General features: G+C 33.0%; 1 protein-coding gene across 5 annotated transcripts; it reads left to right on the forward strand.

Moving 5' to 3' along the window:
* The first annotated feature begins 1,014 nt into the window (after window positions 1-1,014).
* LOC141457703 (cytochrome P450 4V2-like) lies at window positions 1,015-17,088 on the forward strand. Of its 5 annotated transcripts, none has more exons than XM_074134913.1 (12): window positions 1,015-1,171; window positions 11,312-11,418; window positions 11,870-11,960; window positions 12,905-13,087; window positions 14,324-14,396; window positions 14,917-15,043; window positions 15,142-15,226; window positions 15,845-15,954; window positions 16,039-16,107; window positions 16,300-16,468; window positions 16,549-16,731; window positions 16,817-17,088. In XM_074134913.1, the coding sequence occupies exons 2-12, from the start codon at window positions 11,314-11,316 to the stop codon at window positions 16,975-16,977; spliced, it is 1,356 nt and encodes a 451-aa protein (XP_073991014.1). In that variant the 5' UTR covers window positions 1,015-1,171; window positions 11,312-11,313; the 3' UTR covers window positions 16,978-17,088. The 5 variants fall into 5 exon arrangements, with proteins under 5 accessions (XP_073991014.1, XP_073991013.1, XP_073991015.1 ...); XM_074134912.1 differs by lacking the exon at window positions 1,015-1,171 and adding an exon at window positions 2,533-2,815; XM_074134914.1 differs by lacking the exon at window positions 1,015-1,171 and adding an exon at window positions 2,533-2,726.
* The last annotated feature ends 136 nt before the right edge of the window (window positions 17,089-17,224 follow it).

Raw genomic sequence — 17,224 nt, forward strand, 5'->3', positions numbered from 1 at the left:
AGGTGACACTAAATTTTTCATCGTAATCTTCAAGAGGAAAAACATTTTTTCATGAAGCTCTAAGTGAATTCGAGACAATTGAAAATAAAAGAAAATCCACGAATAATGCGGAAAACTACACATCCCCTCGTTTTACTCTTCAGCACTGACTGATCTACCTAGAGGGAAACATATATTATTTTATCCACTTCCTCTATGGAGGCGTTAAATGACACAAAACAAAATAAACTTCCCTAACTTTTACCATCATTCTAAGCAAAATCACAACCTGAAGCTAGAAAAAAAAAGATGAAAAATGGAATTTAACGTTAAGACTTTTGGATAAGACTTTTTTTCCCCCAAGTTTATGTATATGTCGTGTTGATAAGTCTAGGGCGGAAGTGAGCGAGTGTATTGTTGCAAGAAGCTTCTGCACTAGATGACGTTACCCGCTCCAAGTAGTGGTATAGTTAATGCTTGTAATAAATGTAGCCTTTAGGACCCCTACGAACTTCCCTAGCTAGTGTAAACGAGGCACCTTGTATGGGGAAATAAATAAATATACCCAACTGTAGTATTCCAAGTTGTACCATATTCGACTAACTAAAGCTCGTCAACTTTTTCCTAAACCTGATTTACATAATTAGCAGGTAAGGGCTATTTTCTTTCCCTCCTAATGACTGTATTTTTTGTTTCTTTTTTTTTTAGGGCAGGAGAAGGGAAAAGACAACTCTCTAACAATGTTTAGGGTTGGTAACATTGTTAGTTTCAAGAGATTGGCAGCAGATAGGGCTAACAAGTCGTGTGCTCTTATAACAGAGGTAATATTATTATCAACTATGAAAAATTTTTACATAATATTTTAAGCAACTACCAACCAGGTGAACCATCCATTAAAAAAAAAAAGTTCATCATTAAAAATATATTTATAAATGTTAAACATGTAATTGGGCACGAAAATGCAGGTACGGTAACTTAGCGAAAGACTAGTTGGTATAACTCGGTAAAGATCGGCTGCTTTCGGTTAATATATTGTAGAAGTCAGGTTATGCTATCTCTAAAAACTATGAAGTTGACTCCTCAAAAATTGTGTTTGTAACCAAAAAGTTTTTTTTAAACTTAGTGAGATGTCCAGAAGCAGAACCTCTATGTATGACCACTCACATGAATTGCTCTTGCTACTATGCTTAAGGTACTAACTTACAAAATTTTCTTCACATTCGTAACATTAAATTGAAAACCAACATTAATCCGTTTGTAAAACTCATTCATTTCATTGAAGCATAACTTTAGAAGGAAGCAAATTTTTGGGTGGAAAATGTGGTGAAAAGCTTTTCTTTGGAATCGCGTCTGAAGTTGGGAAATTGTGAAAGTCTAGACTAGTAAAAGGGAGGAAACGCCATATATTATTTTTGTAAAATTTATTTCGAAAATTTACCCTGATCGCGCTACTTCCTTTTAAACGGTAATAGAAACTAATAGAGTGAACTGGAAAAGGGTGTATCCTAAAGGGAACACTGGCGGATATAGAAGACTTCGGTGGAGGATTCAGCGAGAGGAGGCCCTTCTCTATAGCCGCACTGTCGGCAGTAGAAAGGGCTGCAGACTAACATTGATCCGAGAGTGTTCTTCTTTTCTTCTCTTCTATCTCTTCTCTTCCGCCCTTCTCTTCGGCCCTTTCTCTTCAGCCGTTCTCGCATGCCCTTTCTCAGACTCTCAGCACCAGTCTACCTTCTCCACATGTACACTCTCCATCTATCTCTCACTTTGAGGATATACACGTAATATCAAAATTTAATTAAAAATCGTATTACACTTGAACTTTAAGATCAATTAAAACTAATACAAATTTTCAAGAATCATTCCTCAAATTTAATAATTAGATTTAGCAATCCTCATAGTGAATTAGGAAATGGCTCGATTCACTCTCAACGTCTTCACTAAATTCAATCTGCAAATTTTATTTTAAAAAAGTACTGCAATGATGTCAAATTTTCATCAAAAATGTTTTTTGAGGTTACCTGTCTCTAAAAAAAAAGCGTTTTTTTTTTTAAGAAAATAGTCTGATCTGGGTGAAAAGAATATCTCAAAAATTTAACATCAAACGACAGTACCATTTCATAAGCAGGCTTTTTTGTTTTTTATTGAGATTTCGTCAAAAATGACTCCAAGAATTTTCTTTGAACGTCGTACCACCCATTGTAATTTTTTTTTTTTTTTTTTGTAACTTTATCCAGGAAAATACGATTAAGGACATTTCTACGAAAGGGAGAATGGCTGGGTGCTTGTTCTCCATTAATATCGTAATTTTAGTGTAATGAAAGATTTTACGAACTTTATGAAGTTACTAAAAAGTAAATTTGTTTCATTACACATAATTTAAAAACTTCATAAAAGTTAAAGACGTGGACAATGATGGGAAATGAAAGAGATAGTTCACATCCAATTTTTTTTTTTAAATTAAAATGTTTTTAGGTTATATTTAAATATAAATGTTTTTTAGGTATTTGTTTAGAGGTTATATATTGTTACCATAATGAGGTTAGATTGTCTTGGTTTTGTTATTTCTCACTGGGTGCAGAAATGCCATGAACAATGTCATTGTTGTGTCTACTTGGTGTACACTCTTTTCTTTCATTTGTAAATTTAAATAATTCTTTCAATTTTTTTACGTTTACTTAAATGTTTTTTGTTAATCTAAGATTCGTGCATCTTTAAATAAAAAAATGATGTCCACGTTCCTGAATGTGAGTTCAATTGATGTGCAATTACAGGTTTTTTTTATGTTCTGTAGACGCTTTGATGTTTTATGGCCCTCAGTATTTATTTTGAACAGGTATGATAATTGTATTTTTTACTATAGAAATTGCTGCTGGCAGTTATCTTATATACCAACACAGATTTTTGGGTAGCTTTCTTAGGGTAGTTTAAATTTTTCGTTTTCTGATTCGACAAACTTTTTCGTATTTTATTTAAGTGTGAATATGGACAAGTGAAACAGGGTACTAATTTGAGTAGTTTTCCTTTATCATGCTATTAATATGTATTTTGTTTTCATCTAATCCAAACTTAGAATAGTTACAGCATGCATATAGTTCTAAATGTCTGTTTTCAATAGATTTGTTGGGAAAATACTTTTAGACTATCCTCGGAGGGATGGGGAAGGGTTCCATTTCGGTGTAGTGTGCAGTTTTGCGATGTATTCAATCAAAAGTACCCATAATTTACGTATAATATACAGAAATAAATAGCTAGTAACTGTGAACCTAGTTAGGCCGTAGTGATATACCAAATTGTGTGATAGTTGATCACCTAAATCCAATCTCATTGGTTTAACTATCGATCAGAGGTAATTATCTGTAGAGAACATTTTGCACTCCATTACCTTCTGAGACCTATAATTAGATAATCTCTAGTGCAGGTTAACTGCAAACAAAATTACTGTTCCATGTTGTTGACGTTGTTCTGCTCGTGTAGATTTGGTAGAGTTTTTCAAGAGTTACTTTATATGAAAAATCAGTGAGTCGCCGAAGTAGTTGATTTTCTTGAGAAATAGTTACTTCCTGGGGATTGATGGATAAAATTCATAATTTACAAATTTAGTGATTGTTGACTAAAGCCTCTTTTTGGTGCTGTACTATTAAGATTTAGCTGAAAAGTGTTAGAGCCTAATTTTTTTGCGCAAGCGAAAAACAGTTTTGGGTAAAACTGTTTTCTTTATATTTCATTTATCGTTGAACTTGTTTTGCTTACTATTAATTAATATTTGTTTATAGTTGAACGTTTCGACTTTTATTCCGTTGACTTGGCTCGCGTTTAGTTCACAATTGGCGACATTTGCGCCCGGTTAACGGAAAAGTACCTTTTTTTTAATTAATCAAAGAGTTTTCTATAATTTTCTAGTCAGAATCATAAAAAGTTCGATCTTGACGTAATGTATTGTATCTTTGGCATGACACGTAGAGGTTTGAATATTTTTTCTCTCAGAGAATTTTTATCTTTATTCTGGTTATTGGGAAACTTTGGAACGTCACCTTTCTCTCAATGGCAATTTTTGGTTTTAGAAAACCTGTAGTAGAAGTAGAATATGTGCCCTTCTATTCAAAACGCACTATCGTTTCCCTAATGCCCCTAAACTACTTTTAATACTACTTTGCGCCAAGATCTTCTTGGTCCATATGTTTCTAAAGCTGTAAGACCCCGCTTTGCTTAATTCCAAGCCTCAATTTCCTTACTTCGTAATCTTCTAGTGGCGCCCCACCATAACAGCATTGCCAGGAAATCCTCTTAGGACGGTGGCCACGTGATCTTCTTTGTAAAGTGTTATGTGCACAGCTGGGATATACTTTTATAATTGAATGAATTCTCTCCTCATCTTACTCACGTATTTATGTGTATTATGTAGTATCAGCTGCACTTGTTGCTGAAACGTTCCGCAGTTGTGAAAATAATTTTAAAAAAAAAAAAAAAAAAAAAAGAAGAAGTGGTCTGTTTGTGTGAATGAGTTGAACTAAAATGCGGAAAATTACAAAAAAGTTAAATTATGAATATTTTGTTTGAGGCCACTAAGGGCCGCCATCAATAAGTTACGAAAAGCATTTAAGCACTAAAATCAGGTTAAAGCTAAACTAGATGATTTAATGATGGTTCTTAAAAAGCGTGCAGAATTTTTTAGAAGGCGTGCTCGGCTGAGGTAGTGGGGGTACCTGTATGTGAGATAAGGAGCCAGGTGATTGATATCGTTGGAAGAGTTCCGCAACCACCTTCCACACTGGGTCGTGAGTGTGTGGATGGATGTACAGAAAACGAAAACTAGAAGAAAAAAAAAAATACATATTTTCCTTAGCACAAGATTGGGTTGGTCGGGCAAAATTCTGAAGCACGTCAAATCGTAATTACAGAACGCACCCCCGCTGTTCTTCCTCACACTGGACGTATTTATTACCCTGTCACTGCTATCTCTCCTTGGGATTTCCACATTCTCGTCAGAAACATTGCAAGAAAATTCTTTAACTGCAATATACTTATGGTTGTTCATATTTTACAAAAACGTTTCTTCTTAAATCATGCAGCCTTAAGTTAGAAAAACCTAAAAAGTTATTTTTTGTTAAATCAGGTGTATATTTATACTTACTTAAATTACACTTATTGTAAAGTCCCTAGTTTTTAAATATTGTTTATCTAGACAATTTCCAAAAATCATTTGAAACAACCTCATCATATATTTTTTTACGGTTTAAAGAATATACAGTGGTCAAAAAAAGTTTTCTTACTTTATCTACTGAACTTTTGTTTCTAGGATGACTATTTCTTCGGCACTGAAATCGAAGATAGTAACAATGAATTTAATGCTCTCATTTTCTTTTATAAACATAAAGAATTGATTTAAAAGCAGAAAAATAATTTATTGTATGCAAAATAAGTGTTCATACACTCAGTCTGAATGTTATAATTAACGCAACACTAAAGACCTAATATTTTGTAAGCAATCCCTTTGCATTTGTTATTGCCTGAAGCCTCCTTGGCACAGATTCCACCAGGTTTAGTGTCTCTTGAGATGTGATTTCTGCCCATGATTTCTTTAAATTGGTTATTATGAGCTCTTTTCTGGAAGAACATTTCAATTTTCGAATTTTTCGCTCCAAACAAGACCATGAATTTTCAATAGGGTTTTATTTGTCTGCTTTTTACTCAATTCTTTATGTTTATAAAAGAAAATGAGAGCATTAAATTCATTGTTACTATCTTCGATTTCAGTGCCGAAGAAATAGTCATCCTAGAAACAAAAGTTCAGTAGATAAAGTAAGAAAACTTAGTGTATGAATACTTTATTTGTCCACTGTATATTACCGTATACACAATAAAGTAATAAAAAAAAAGATACATAATTCAGTATTTTATTACTTTAAGCGCCATTTTCTTTTAAGATTGTTCTTAATTTAGGGAAAAAATAAATAATTAAAATGTAATAAATCTAATATTAATTTTATATTTAATATTTTTTACAAAAAAAAATTAATTCTTTACTTAAAATTACTCTATAACAGTAGGATGCCGGGTTTGTTAACTGGTTAGGTTCTAAAGTTCAACGCTAGGAGCAGCACTTGCTGGATAATTTGTGACAGTTCTATTAACTTTTTACCATATGTTCTGTGTTTTATTGCTATTTTCATTTTTCTTCTTCTTCTTATTATTATTATTATATATTCAAATATATTATAAGTTAATCTACGATGTGGTTGTTGTTGTTATTTATTTTTAATCACTCCATATTTGGGGCAAAAATGTAATCCACAAAAAATAATAATTTTTGTGCTCCAAATATTTCTACCAAGGGAAGTACGATTTTTGAACGTGAAATATAAGGTGCTTAAATAGATCAGGTTTATCAGTAGTAGATATTTTGAGACAGGCCCAAATGTTAATATTATTTCAGGATATACTGCAACCATTTCCAGTCTGTATTTTCATTTAATTGGAAGGCGATATCTCGTTATTTCTATTTTTATTTCTTCTTCTCCTACCAGCACAACTTTTTCGTCAATAAGAAACTCTCGTATCGATATTCCAAGGGTTCGGTCTAGCATTAGTGTGTGACAATCGGTAATATCACTTTACTAAAGTAATTTTTATTTTATTAAACTTTTTATTCGGACCAAAAACCTCCTTCGATTTTCTGTAAACGATTGATTTATATCAAATGAACATGTGGTACAATAACTTTTATTTTTGAATACATTTTCTAGAATTTTTTTCATTTATTTAAAGGGGGGGTGTTTTAGATTTAGGCTCCCTCTAAACTAATGTATCATTTCATTGTCATGTGCAATTTCTACTAGCTAGATAATATTTGTAAGAATTAAAAATGTTCTTAAACGTTCGACTTTTTAGGAAGTACGTCATATCCTGGAAAATTGTTGTTAGAGAAATTCGCGTGTGTTCACACTTGTTTTGTTTTTAAATTTAATAAGAATCATTAAATAAAACGTTCTATTCCTTGGCTTGACAAGAATGTGCTTCAACCTAGGAGCACTTTTTAGAACTAACATTATTTTTATTTGCTTTTTATTTAGACATATTTTTGTATTGTCTATCCAGTTTTAACTTCTTTTTTAAAAAATATTTCATTTAATTATTTTTTTTTTATTTATTAATTAAAAAAAAGTATGAAATTAATAAATATTAGCATTAAATAAGATGATAACCCAACAACCAAAGCTTGGACTGATTTAATTATTATTTATTTGCGATTTAATGAATGTGGATTCTAATTAATTGCAGATTTAAAGCTAAGTTAAACTTAAATATTGTCTTGATTTATGCATTTAATTCTTCTCATGCAACTTTCCACCTAAAGTGTAATGTTATCTTTTGGAGATAACTTTTAAATTTAAAAATAATAAAAAATGATGCTTCTCAAGGAGAGCAGGTCACAAGACGTTATCAGCTTAACGTATATTAATTGTTTGATTTATTGCTCTATTTAAATTGTGGTCAGTAAATGATAATAGATTTCGGAACTGATTATTTATTGGTTAAGTAAATTTTCTGCGGGGTCTGAAGATAGATTTTTTTGGGGGAATTGATCTGTATGTGGTAAGCCGCGTCTGGTCCAAGAGTCATCCAAAAATTACAATTAAATAACAAAGCGTGCCATGTTTGATAATTCGTATAGATGAGGTGTGGGGAATTCTATCTGAATCTATATTTCGATTTAATCTTATCCGAGAATTCGATTGTAGCGTTTAAACAATTATTATTATAAACAAAAAAGTCCGATGTGTACACTGACACATCAGTGTCAGTCGTCCAGGGATGCTGGTAATTCCCTTTAAAATCTGCCTCTTAGTCAAAGATGTTATGATTCATATTTTTATTAGCTAACATAATTTATTTAAAATGTGTATTTCATGCAATTAAACTTGCTGGCGGTGGTGATGGTATAATGTTATCAATTCTTTTATCTTATCGTTTTCTTGTTGTACTACACAAAATAATTTTTCAATCAGTACTCTTTTCGCCATGTTGCTGGAATTAGTGCTATTATTGTTGACGATTATTTCATTAATGGTCATCTTGCTGGTACCGCTGGCAGATATCAATCTAAGACCAAAGACTATTCGGAAAATGTCTAAACTTCCAGGCCCAAGATTGTTGCCACTTTTCATTGGATTTGCCTATAAGCTTGTAACACTTGCTGAAACTGGTGATTTTAATTTGGTTTATTTATTTTATTATTTATTTATTAATTTTCACGTAAAGCTCAATCATGGCTTATTGCAGCATGGAATCGAGACCAGAAGGCTGTTCTTGTTTCTCTCCTCATTGTCCGACAATGTACAATGTTTAGTCGGTAACGATAGAACACTACCGAAGATAGACTTCAGGTGCTATTATTCTTAGTTGTGCGTTCCATTTCCAGTGGCCCACCTAAAATTTTAAAAATGTTTAAATAATTTAATAATTCCTTATCTCTGTACCTTTTTTCTTTTTATAGCTTACTGTAATCTATAAGGATTTGAGGTGTAAAATCTCGTTATGTTCTTCAGATAATGCTCTTCAAATCTAAAATGCTCTTGAGTTTATTTCAAGGAATGTAATCCATGCTCTAGGCCAAGGCTCGGCAGCTTATTTCAAGTAGAGAGCCATTTCTCCTTAAATAATTTTAATAAATCTTACCAAGAGCCGCAAGGATGATAGCGTAAAAAACTCTGTAGATAATTTGTATTCGCAAATTATTATTTTGTAATATTCAGTAACATTTAAATGTTTTATACATTTATTTTCACATATTGCAAAGTAAATTAACAAATAAATAATAACTAAACCTGTGTTCAACTGATTATCTGTACATTTGGAATTGTGCTTAATTGAATTACAAATTAATATCACAAAGGAAGCCACAAAAACATTGAATTTGCTTTAGAGGAATTCCTGCCCCTCTTACAGGTTCTTCGTATTTTTTATTTATTTAAGACGCGTCAACATCTTTGATCTTTGGGGTCTTAGAGCTTTTTTTAATGCACTGCCGGCCTCGTTACAGACAACACTGCCATCACAGGGCAGTTAGTTGTGAGTAGAAGCTCCTAGGAAGAGAAAATTTAAGGGTCAGCAGATAGATAGGGATCTCCCGGGAAATCCAGTACGCTAACCCATGAACTCCCTCTCACAGCTGCGCGTGAAGTAATTTTCTCTTGGAATGTATAAACTTATATGTATGCAATTACTATACAATAGTTTAAAGTTCAAACTGTTTTTCCTGTTTCTTTTTATAAATATAATTTTTCTTTTAAATCGGGTCAACGTATCCGTTTACGAGATTCAATGAGTGCATAAAAAGTGTTTTTTTTCCCCAATTTGTGGTTAGAGAGGATGAGATTAAAGGCAATAATCTCAGAGCTCCTATCTTTTAAATATAATCAGCTTCCGTTTGGGAACTGTGTTTATTAATAAAAGGCGTATTTCAAATTTTAGCGGAAAGAGGGGTGCGAATGTAGATTACGAGTAATCTTTATCTCCTGCTGCTCACAGACATTTCCTCTATCATGTTTCTGGAAAGTGTGTTCATGTTGTTGATAATCATTTTATTATTGGTTAAACTTGGATCGCCGAAGCCGTTTGTGAATGTTTTCCCAAAGACCATCTGGAGAATGTCCAAACTTTCCGGGCCGAGAGGTCTTCCATTCTTTATCGGAATAGCAGCTAAGATAGTATCGCTCTTGGACACTGGTAATCTCTAGTTTATAAAAATAAATAAATTGCAATGTTCGAGCTTTTTTACTTATAGGAAACACATCTCACGTTCTTCAAAGTAATTATTAAAAATACAAAAAATTATGTAAATACAAAATTGAGAAAAAATTTAGAAGACAATTTCGAAAAAAGAAAAACCTCTCAGAAAGTGAAAAATTCTTTGAGTACTGTGGTAGTTCCGGTAGTTTTGGAATTTTCTTTCCGGGAATTTAGTATTTTGGGCCTCGCATTTAACTGCTCGGTTATTGTGGAGCCTCTTATAAACGTTAATTTTAATCATTGTTTTTTGGCAAAGATTCTTTGAAAACATTCTCAGAAAGTATACAGGGTGGTACACGGAGGAGAGTTCGAAACTTGCGGGAGGTGATTCACAGCAGTTCAAATGCAACAAAAAAATATTCTATTCACTTTGGCCCGATTCTCAATAGTGTCCAAGATATTTGCATTTTTAACTTTTCCGTCGATATTCGCGTTTTTTCGCCCATAAAAACTGCCGTAACTTTTCTATCCTTTATCCTACAATAAATCTTCTTATTCCAAACGAAAGAGCATTAAATTTCCTATAAATTTGCTCAATACAGAGCCTCAAAACGTTTCGCATAAACAATGAAATTGTTACTTTAATGTCTAAAAAATTCGTTCTCGATGATTTTTGTTAAAATTTTCAACTGCATTTTTTCAATGATTAATGAATCAAGGGAGTCACATAATTTCAGAAAAAGTTGCTCATTTTATTGAGCTTCAAGATCATATGGATTTTTTTTTTTGTTTTTAATAAAACCCTACCCCCGAACAGAGGGGTGTAAATGCAGAAAACTGGGATTTTGCATAACCGACTTTTCACTGATGTCAAATTATTAATTTACTCGTATGTCAATTTTTCGGGGAAGGAACCATTTTAGTTTTGAACCATTATTTAATAAAACGGAAGTAAAAAATGCAGTAGCAATAAAACACATTAGTTGACGGCAATTGATTGTGCAACTCATCTTAATGATATAACAGAGTTTGTTTTTTTCCCATCAAAGTTAATTAGTAATAATTCAAAAATAAAATGGTTATTTTCTATTTTTTTTCCTTCTCCAAACATTTATTAGTTTTGAGATATTATTAATTAACTTTAATGAAAAAACCTCCATTACATCATTAAGATAAGAATGTTAATAATATTAGACGTGTAGTTTCATCATAAATTAGGCATCGCGAATTCGGGGGCAATTCGAACAATTTTTGTAGTGATTTTAGGTAGCCACCTACCTATTGTATTGTGTTTTATCTTTACTGTATGGGGTGCTTAATGCCGCGTGACACATCTCTGAGGACAACTTGCTTTTCCCATAGGAGCCCAAATAGTTAACTGGGAAAGCGCTTTTTATAAAAGAGTAAGACTTTTAAAGAGGTCTAAAGAGAAAAAACAATATTGAAAATAATTTTGGAGAAAATCAAATTCAGTAAAGAACAGATTTAGAGGAATGTAGAACAGTTTCATTTTTGAAGCCGTCAGTTTAAATTTGTAAATATATTTAAATTATAAATGTATATATATATTTATACGAGTATGTATTTTTCTATTTTCCAGAAATGTTGCAATATTTGACTTCTCTTCATCAAGATTTTCCTCGCATGGCTGCTATTTGGATTATTGGCATACCGGAAGTATTGCTGTTCGATCCTGACGACTTGGAGGTATTTATTGTCACTTTTCAATCTCTGCAAATGATTTTAACTGTTTTCCATTTCTCTACTACTCGCAAGAGGAAGTTGGCGATTTTGTTAAATTTGCTAAATTATTCCCACGGGATACACAATGTATCCTGTATTCCTTTTTTTTTGAGTTGGATTTTCAATTTCGTTTAGTATTTAGCAAATACTTGATTCTAGCGCGGTATATCTGTTGTCCCTTAGATTTCCTTTTCCCCAGGAGCTTCTTACAGCTTACTATCCGGTGATGGGCAGTGTTGTCTCTATATAACTAGGGAACACTGTTCGGAGACTGGCAGTGCACTGGGGAAAAGCTCCTTGCGCCAATAACCTCAGATGGTTGACGCACCTTTAAAAAAAAAGTTATAATAATTTATTTATTTATTTTGTAATAATAGTAAATCAACTGATACATTTAATATTTGATTTATTCCAGGTAATTATGGGCAATATTCAGCATATCCAGAAAGGTTTGGAATATTATTTTCTGATTCCGTGGCTAAAAGAGGGACTTCTCTTAAGTAATGGTAAATATACTCGTATTTTAAACAACTTACTCTTTTGCTATTTCTACTTCAGTATAATGTAGGCCTCAACATCTACTATAATTTAATACGAAGGAAGTATTCAAATGAAGTTCCAAATTTGAAGGAAGTCAGCTAAGCGTAAGTGCCACCTTCATTGTAGAAGTTTCTGTTTTTAGCCGTTTTTCGGTTTTGTCGAACGATCTTCTGGGAACGTATGTTATATTCAAAACGTACGTAATTTATTTAAAACATATTTCCCAGATAACATTATTTATGTAGGGTTCTTAGGTGGGGGTAAAATCAGGCAATCATCCGAAGTTCCATTTTAGATATTGTAGGGATTCTAACGCCTACATAATTAATTATGAAATGTCCAACATAAGTTTGTGCAAGAGAATTCTTCAGTTCATCGGAATTGCAACTTGTCGGAAATTCTTTTTTTTCCCCCCGTTTTCGGTAATCTTCCGGGAAGTTGCCTAAAGGGCTTCAATTGGACAAAACAGGTGTCCAGGCCTAGCTATCAGTTTGTCTAGGAGCCAGAGAAGATACAGTTTGATTTTAGGTGGGCTGTGACATCATTACCTTCCCTTTATTCACAATTATTATTGACGATTATATTACGATAATTAATTATTTTATTAATCAAACGCTCATTGGTAGTTGGACCTAACGTACCAGAAGCAAACTTCTGAAGAAGGAAATTTCAATGTTGCGATGCAACGGATTTTGGAAAATACGATTTTAATATTCTGTTTTTTTTTCGCATTTCCCGAGAACTTTGTTATCAGTTATTAACTTAGTTCTGAGGATCTCCCACTTACAAAGCCACGCTTCATAACCACTAGACCCAATTGTCAATAGGTCTTGAATCTATTTTCAACATACTGGAATAATTTTTAGAAAATTTCAAAATAATGGTTTTTTACTTTTTTCTATTTTATCAGGTGAAAAATGGCATCAAAGGCGTAAACTTTTGACTCCGGCATTTCATTTTAAAATTTTGGAAGACAGTATGCAAAGCTTGAATAAACATTCTAGGCTATTATTACGCAATATGTTGAACAGAAATGGTGAACCTTTCTTTGCTGAAGAGATGATTATTCCATGTACCTTGGATATTATCTGTGGTAATTTTTTTTTATTATTATTATTAATCAATAATTTTGGGTAAAATGCATTGACTGCATTTTAGTGCAAATAGACTGACTGCAGGGGGAAGTTGATGCAGTTGACACTACTTCCTTCTAGATGGCATTTAAACATGTACATCCTGTGGAAATGTTTTCTTCTAAAATTTATTATAAATTTACAATACTCTTGCATTTTTCCCCAAAATCATAACAACATTTGTATTGAAAATGTGGTCTACAGTGCTAGATAATAATCTTTGATTTTAATCTTCATAGCGCAAATGTTTATTGTATCCCCACCACTACAAGATGATATATGAGTAAACTTTATTTTAAAAGTAAATAAAGTTTATTTACGATTTAAAAACAGTTGTACAAATATGTATACAAAAGGAGGTTTCAGGCTGCAGTGCCTATATACTCTTCACAACCATGATTTTTACTTTGATAAATAGTCCAAACTTATTTTTATTTGGGGGGGGCGGTCTCCGAGCGCTAGCTCATACCCGCCCCACGTAAACACCTCTACCGCTCAACCAAACGGCCACAAACAATCATCATAACAATAACAACAATAATAACAATAAAAGTATTAACAACAATCACATAATTACAAACAAATAAAACAAAATAAAATCACCAACCAACCAGATCTACGACTTCATCTGCCAACCACCGAGGTCATCCGTCTCTCAAAGGCCGCCTGTGCGAATTCGCGGAAAGTCACATACGCAGACGCGTTCTCCAGTAACAAGGGGAAAACGTTTCCAGCTACGCAGAACGGGAATCCCACCGTCCGCTACATAATACAGCGCAAATCATTATCGCATTGCATAATAAAGTGCTCCGCTGTCTCTGGTCCACAGGCGCAATATGGGTCCGTTGCTAAGCCCATCTCGAACATTTTGGCACGCAACATACCTTGTCCCGTGACCAATCGTGCAACTGCATATGGCAACTCAGTGGAAACCAGCCGCCTACTTCCGACAGCGTCAGGGACGAAACTAAATGTTGTTCTTCCCTTAGTTGACGCTCGCAACCGATTCCTCCATTCCCTATTCAACTCCTCTTCTACTTCGCCATACATCCTTTCCCTAAACCATAACCGGTAATCTTCAAAATAAGTCCAAACTTAATATAGGGCAAAAAAAAAAAACTTTACAACACAGAACTTATATGTTATTAATTTATTATAAATATTACAAACAGCTTCAAAAATCTTTATGATTACAGAAACAGCTATGGGACATTCCTTAAACTCTCAAGAAAATAGTGGCAACACAGATTATCTGAAAGCAGTAAAAAGGTATTTTTAAGTATATACTTGGTCACTTAGTTGTGTTTTTAATCAATAAGGGGGCACTACGTATGCCATTATTGTAAGAATTTTGATCTTCCTGTAGGGATAGTCTAAGCGTGTAGAGAAGAAAGTAATAAGACGCACGAAAAACACGATGCATTTCTTGCTTGCATCTGTTTTTTTTTCAGTGCAGTGTAACTCGCTTTTCTATCCTATTTTCCATGATGTCTGATTCTCCAGGCGATCTGCATTGTAACTGCAGAAACCATTAGCTTTGCAGGTCTCGCCACTAACAGTGGCGCCTTTGAACTTTATACATAACAGGATTTTTACACAGCTGTAACACTTATCACTTTTTATCCATGTACACTCAGTTAAGAAATGTCTCCCTTAGCTAATATTAGCCTTGAATCATTTCCTTTTCATCAAAACGAAAGAGACAAATTTACCCATAACTTGGCTAAAATAATAACATCGTTATAGTTAAGCTTAAAGGTTTGATTCTGCTTTTTCTTCTGCTTTTCAGTGCTTGCAATTTAATGTTCCGAAGATGTGTAAAACTTATCTATGGTAATGAGTGGATATACGCATGCACTGTGGATGGAAGAAATTTCCACAAAGACCTAAATTATCTGCATACTTTCTCAGAAAATGTAATATTATATACATTTAATTTGACTAGTTTGTTCTTTACACTTCTTTCCTGATGAATTTACTCGATCATTAATCATTCATTGTTTTTTGTGTGTAGATTATTCGAAAAAGAAAAATGAATTATTTAGCTGAGAGTCAATATTCTGCAGAAAAATCAATTGAGGAAGAAAATTTCTTTAATAGTAAGAATTTTTGCGTGATTTTTGAAGTAGAAGGATAAAAACTGGTATAATTCCAAAATTTCAAACTATCAGCGAACTTAATCTTACGATCCAAAATGATCTTTCAAAATTCCTTTCAATCGTAGTCTAGCGAAATGTCACTTTTCCCTATTTTATGCGTTCATACAAGTCCCCAATCATGACTTGCTCTTTCCAACATCTTCCATCTTCACAGCTGAAGCAGAGATGATCTAGAGAATTTCTTCAATCTTTCGTTTAAAGAAACAAATAAATAAATAACGTATTGGAGTATCACCAATCGGTTCTTTGTCGCCATTCTTTGTATACTATAATAACCCCAAAGAGTGAGGCACAAGTAAGAAAGATCATATTGCGATCTGTGGATATTGTGGAAGAAGGCGTCGTAAAGAAGAATTGGTGGGACTACGATTCAAAAAGCCGTCATCCAGTCCTACTGCTTAATCGGCAAGTCTCGCACTATCTCAAGAGTATTTAAGGTTCCTCTTCTCCCAAAAAAAAAATAAACCCTGGCTCACTTTAGCCCAATACATATTTATTATTTTTCCTAAAAACAGATCATTTCAAAATAGATCTTTTCATAATAGTAAAATTTTCCAGATAAAAAAAAGAAAGCTTTCCTAGATATTCTTATTGAAACTGATCGGAAAACTGGGAACACATTTTCCGATAAAGATATTAGAGAGGAAGTGGACACCTTTATGTTTGAGGTGAGCAAAATAATGTCTGGTTTAATTTATACTTAATTTGAGTTTGTATTGATATATTTTAAGTTAATAAATTCATGTGCCCAGGGACATGACACTACTTCGACTTGTATACAGTTCGCTCTCTACTTACTTGGAAGAAATCCTCATGTACAGGTTAGTAAGGAGAAGTCAATATTTAAGTGACACAAGAGGCATTTTGTTATGTTTAGGTTTCTTCATTCTTCATCTGAAGTACTATTAGTCCAGACGATTTGCCTCCTTTAAATCCCTTTATTGAATTAACTATAAATTAACACTTCTACAACATGTTTCCTACAATTGTTTTTCTCTTTTGTTTCAAAACAGGAAAAAGCATACGAAGAATTGCATGAAATCTTTGGCGACAGTGACCGTGCAGCTACCAACAAAGATGTGCATGAAATGCATTACTTGGAAATGATAATTAAAGAGACTCTGAGGCTGTATCCAAGTGTACCGTATATCTCAAGATTGCTCACCCAAGATCTTCAGCTAAGTAAGAAACACTATTTTACTCCAAGAGGAAGATATTTCTTTCTTTCTTCTTTTTTTTTTAAACAAATACATTTCTTGTAGAAGACGACACAGTGATACCAAAAGGAGCAAATGTTTGTATCATTCCATTTATTTTGCACAGAGATTCCAAATATTTTCCAAATCCAGAAGTATTTGATCCAGAAAGATTTACTGTGGATAATTGTAAGAAAAGACATCCATACGCTTATATACCGTTCAGCGCTGGACCCAGGAATTGTATCGGTTTGTATACATCCAAGGATTGCTTTGTTTCTCTGCGAAAGCAGGATGTATTTTTTACTCATTTTTGTCTTTTGTTTTTTTGCAGGACAAAAGTTCGCCATGATGGAGTTAAAAGTGGTACTTTCAACAATTTTGAGATTCGCCAAAATCGAAAGCGTCAATGAAATTGATGATACAAAATTAATTCCTTCAGCCTTATTACGATCTAAAGATCCAATTCAAATTAAATTAATATCAAGAGACTGATCTTTTTTTTTTTTTTAATGAATTAAAATTGATTACTTTTCTAATTGTTAATTATTGTAAATAGGTATTGTAAAATTTTCTATTAATAATCTATGTATTTATTTATCAAAATCTAATTAGTAAGTTGGGCCAGCCTTGAATTACTCTCGCAGGTAAGTGAATCTCTCCCCACACTTCAGTTCGTTCTTACCAGAAGCAACGTGAAGAAGAAATAAAGCCTGAGATGGCATGATGTCACCGATAAATG

Source organism: Rhodnius prolixus, unplaced genomic scaffold, assembly GCF_049639745.1.
Source record: "Rhodnius prolixus isolate KJV_2025 unplaced genomic scaffold, Rpr scaffold_5, whole genome shotgun sequence".
In the NCBI taxonomy this organism is placed as follows: Eukaryota; Metazoa; Arthropoda; class Insecta; order Hemiptera; family Reduviidae; genus Rhodnius; species Rhodnius prolixus.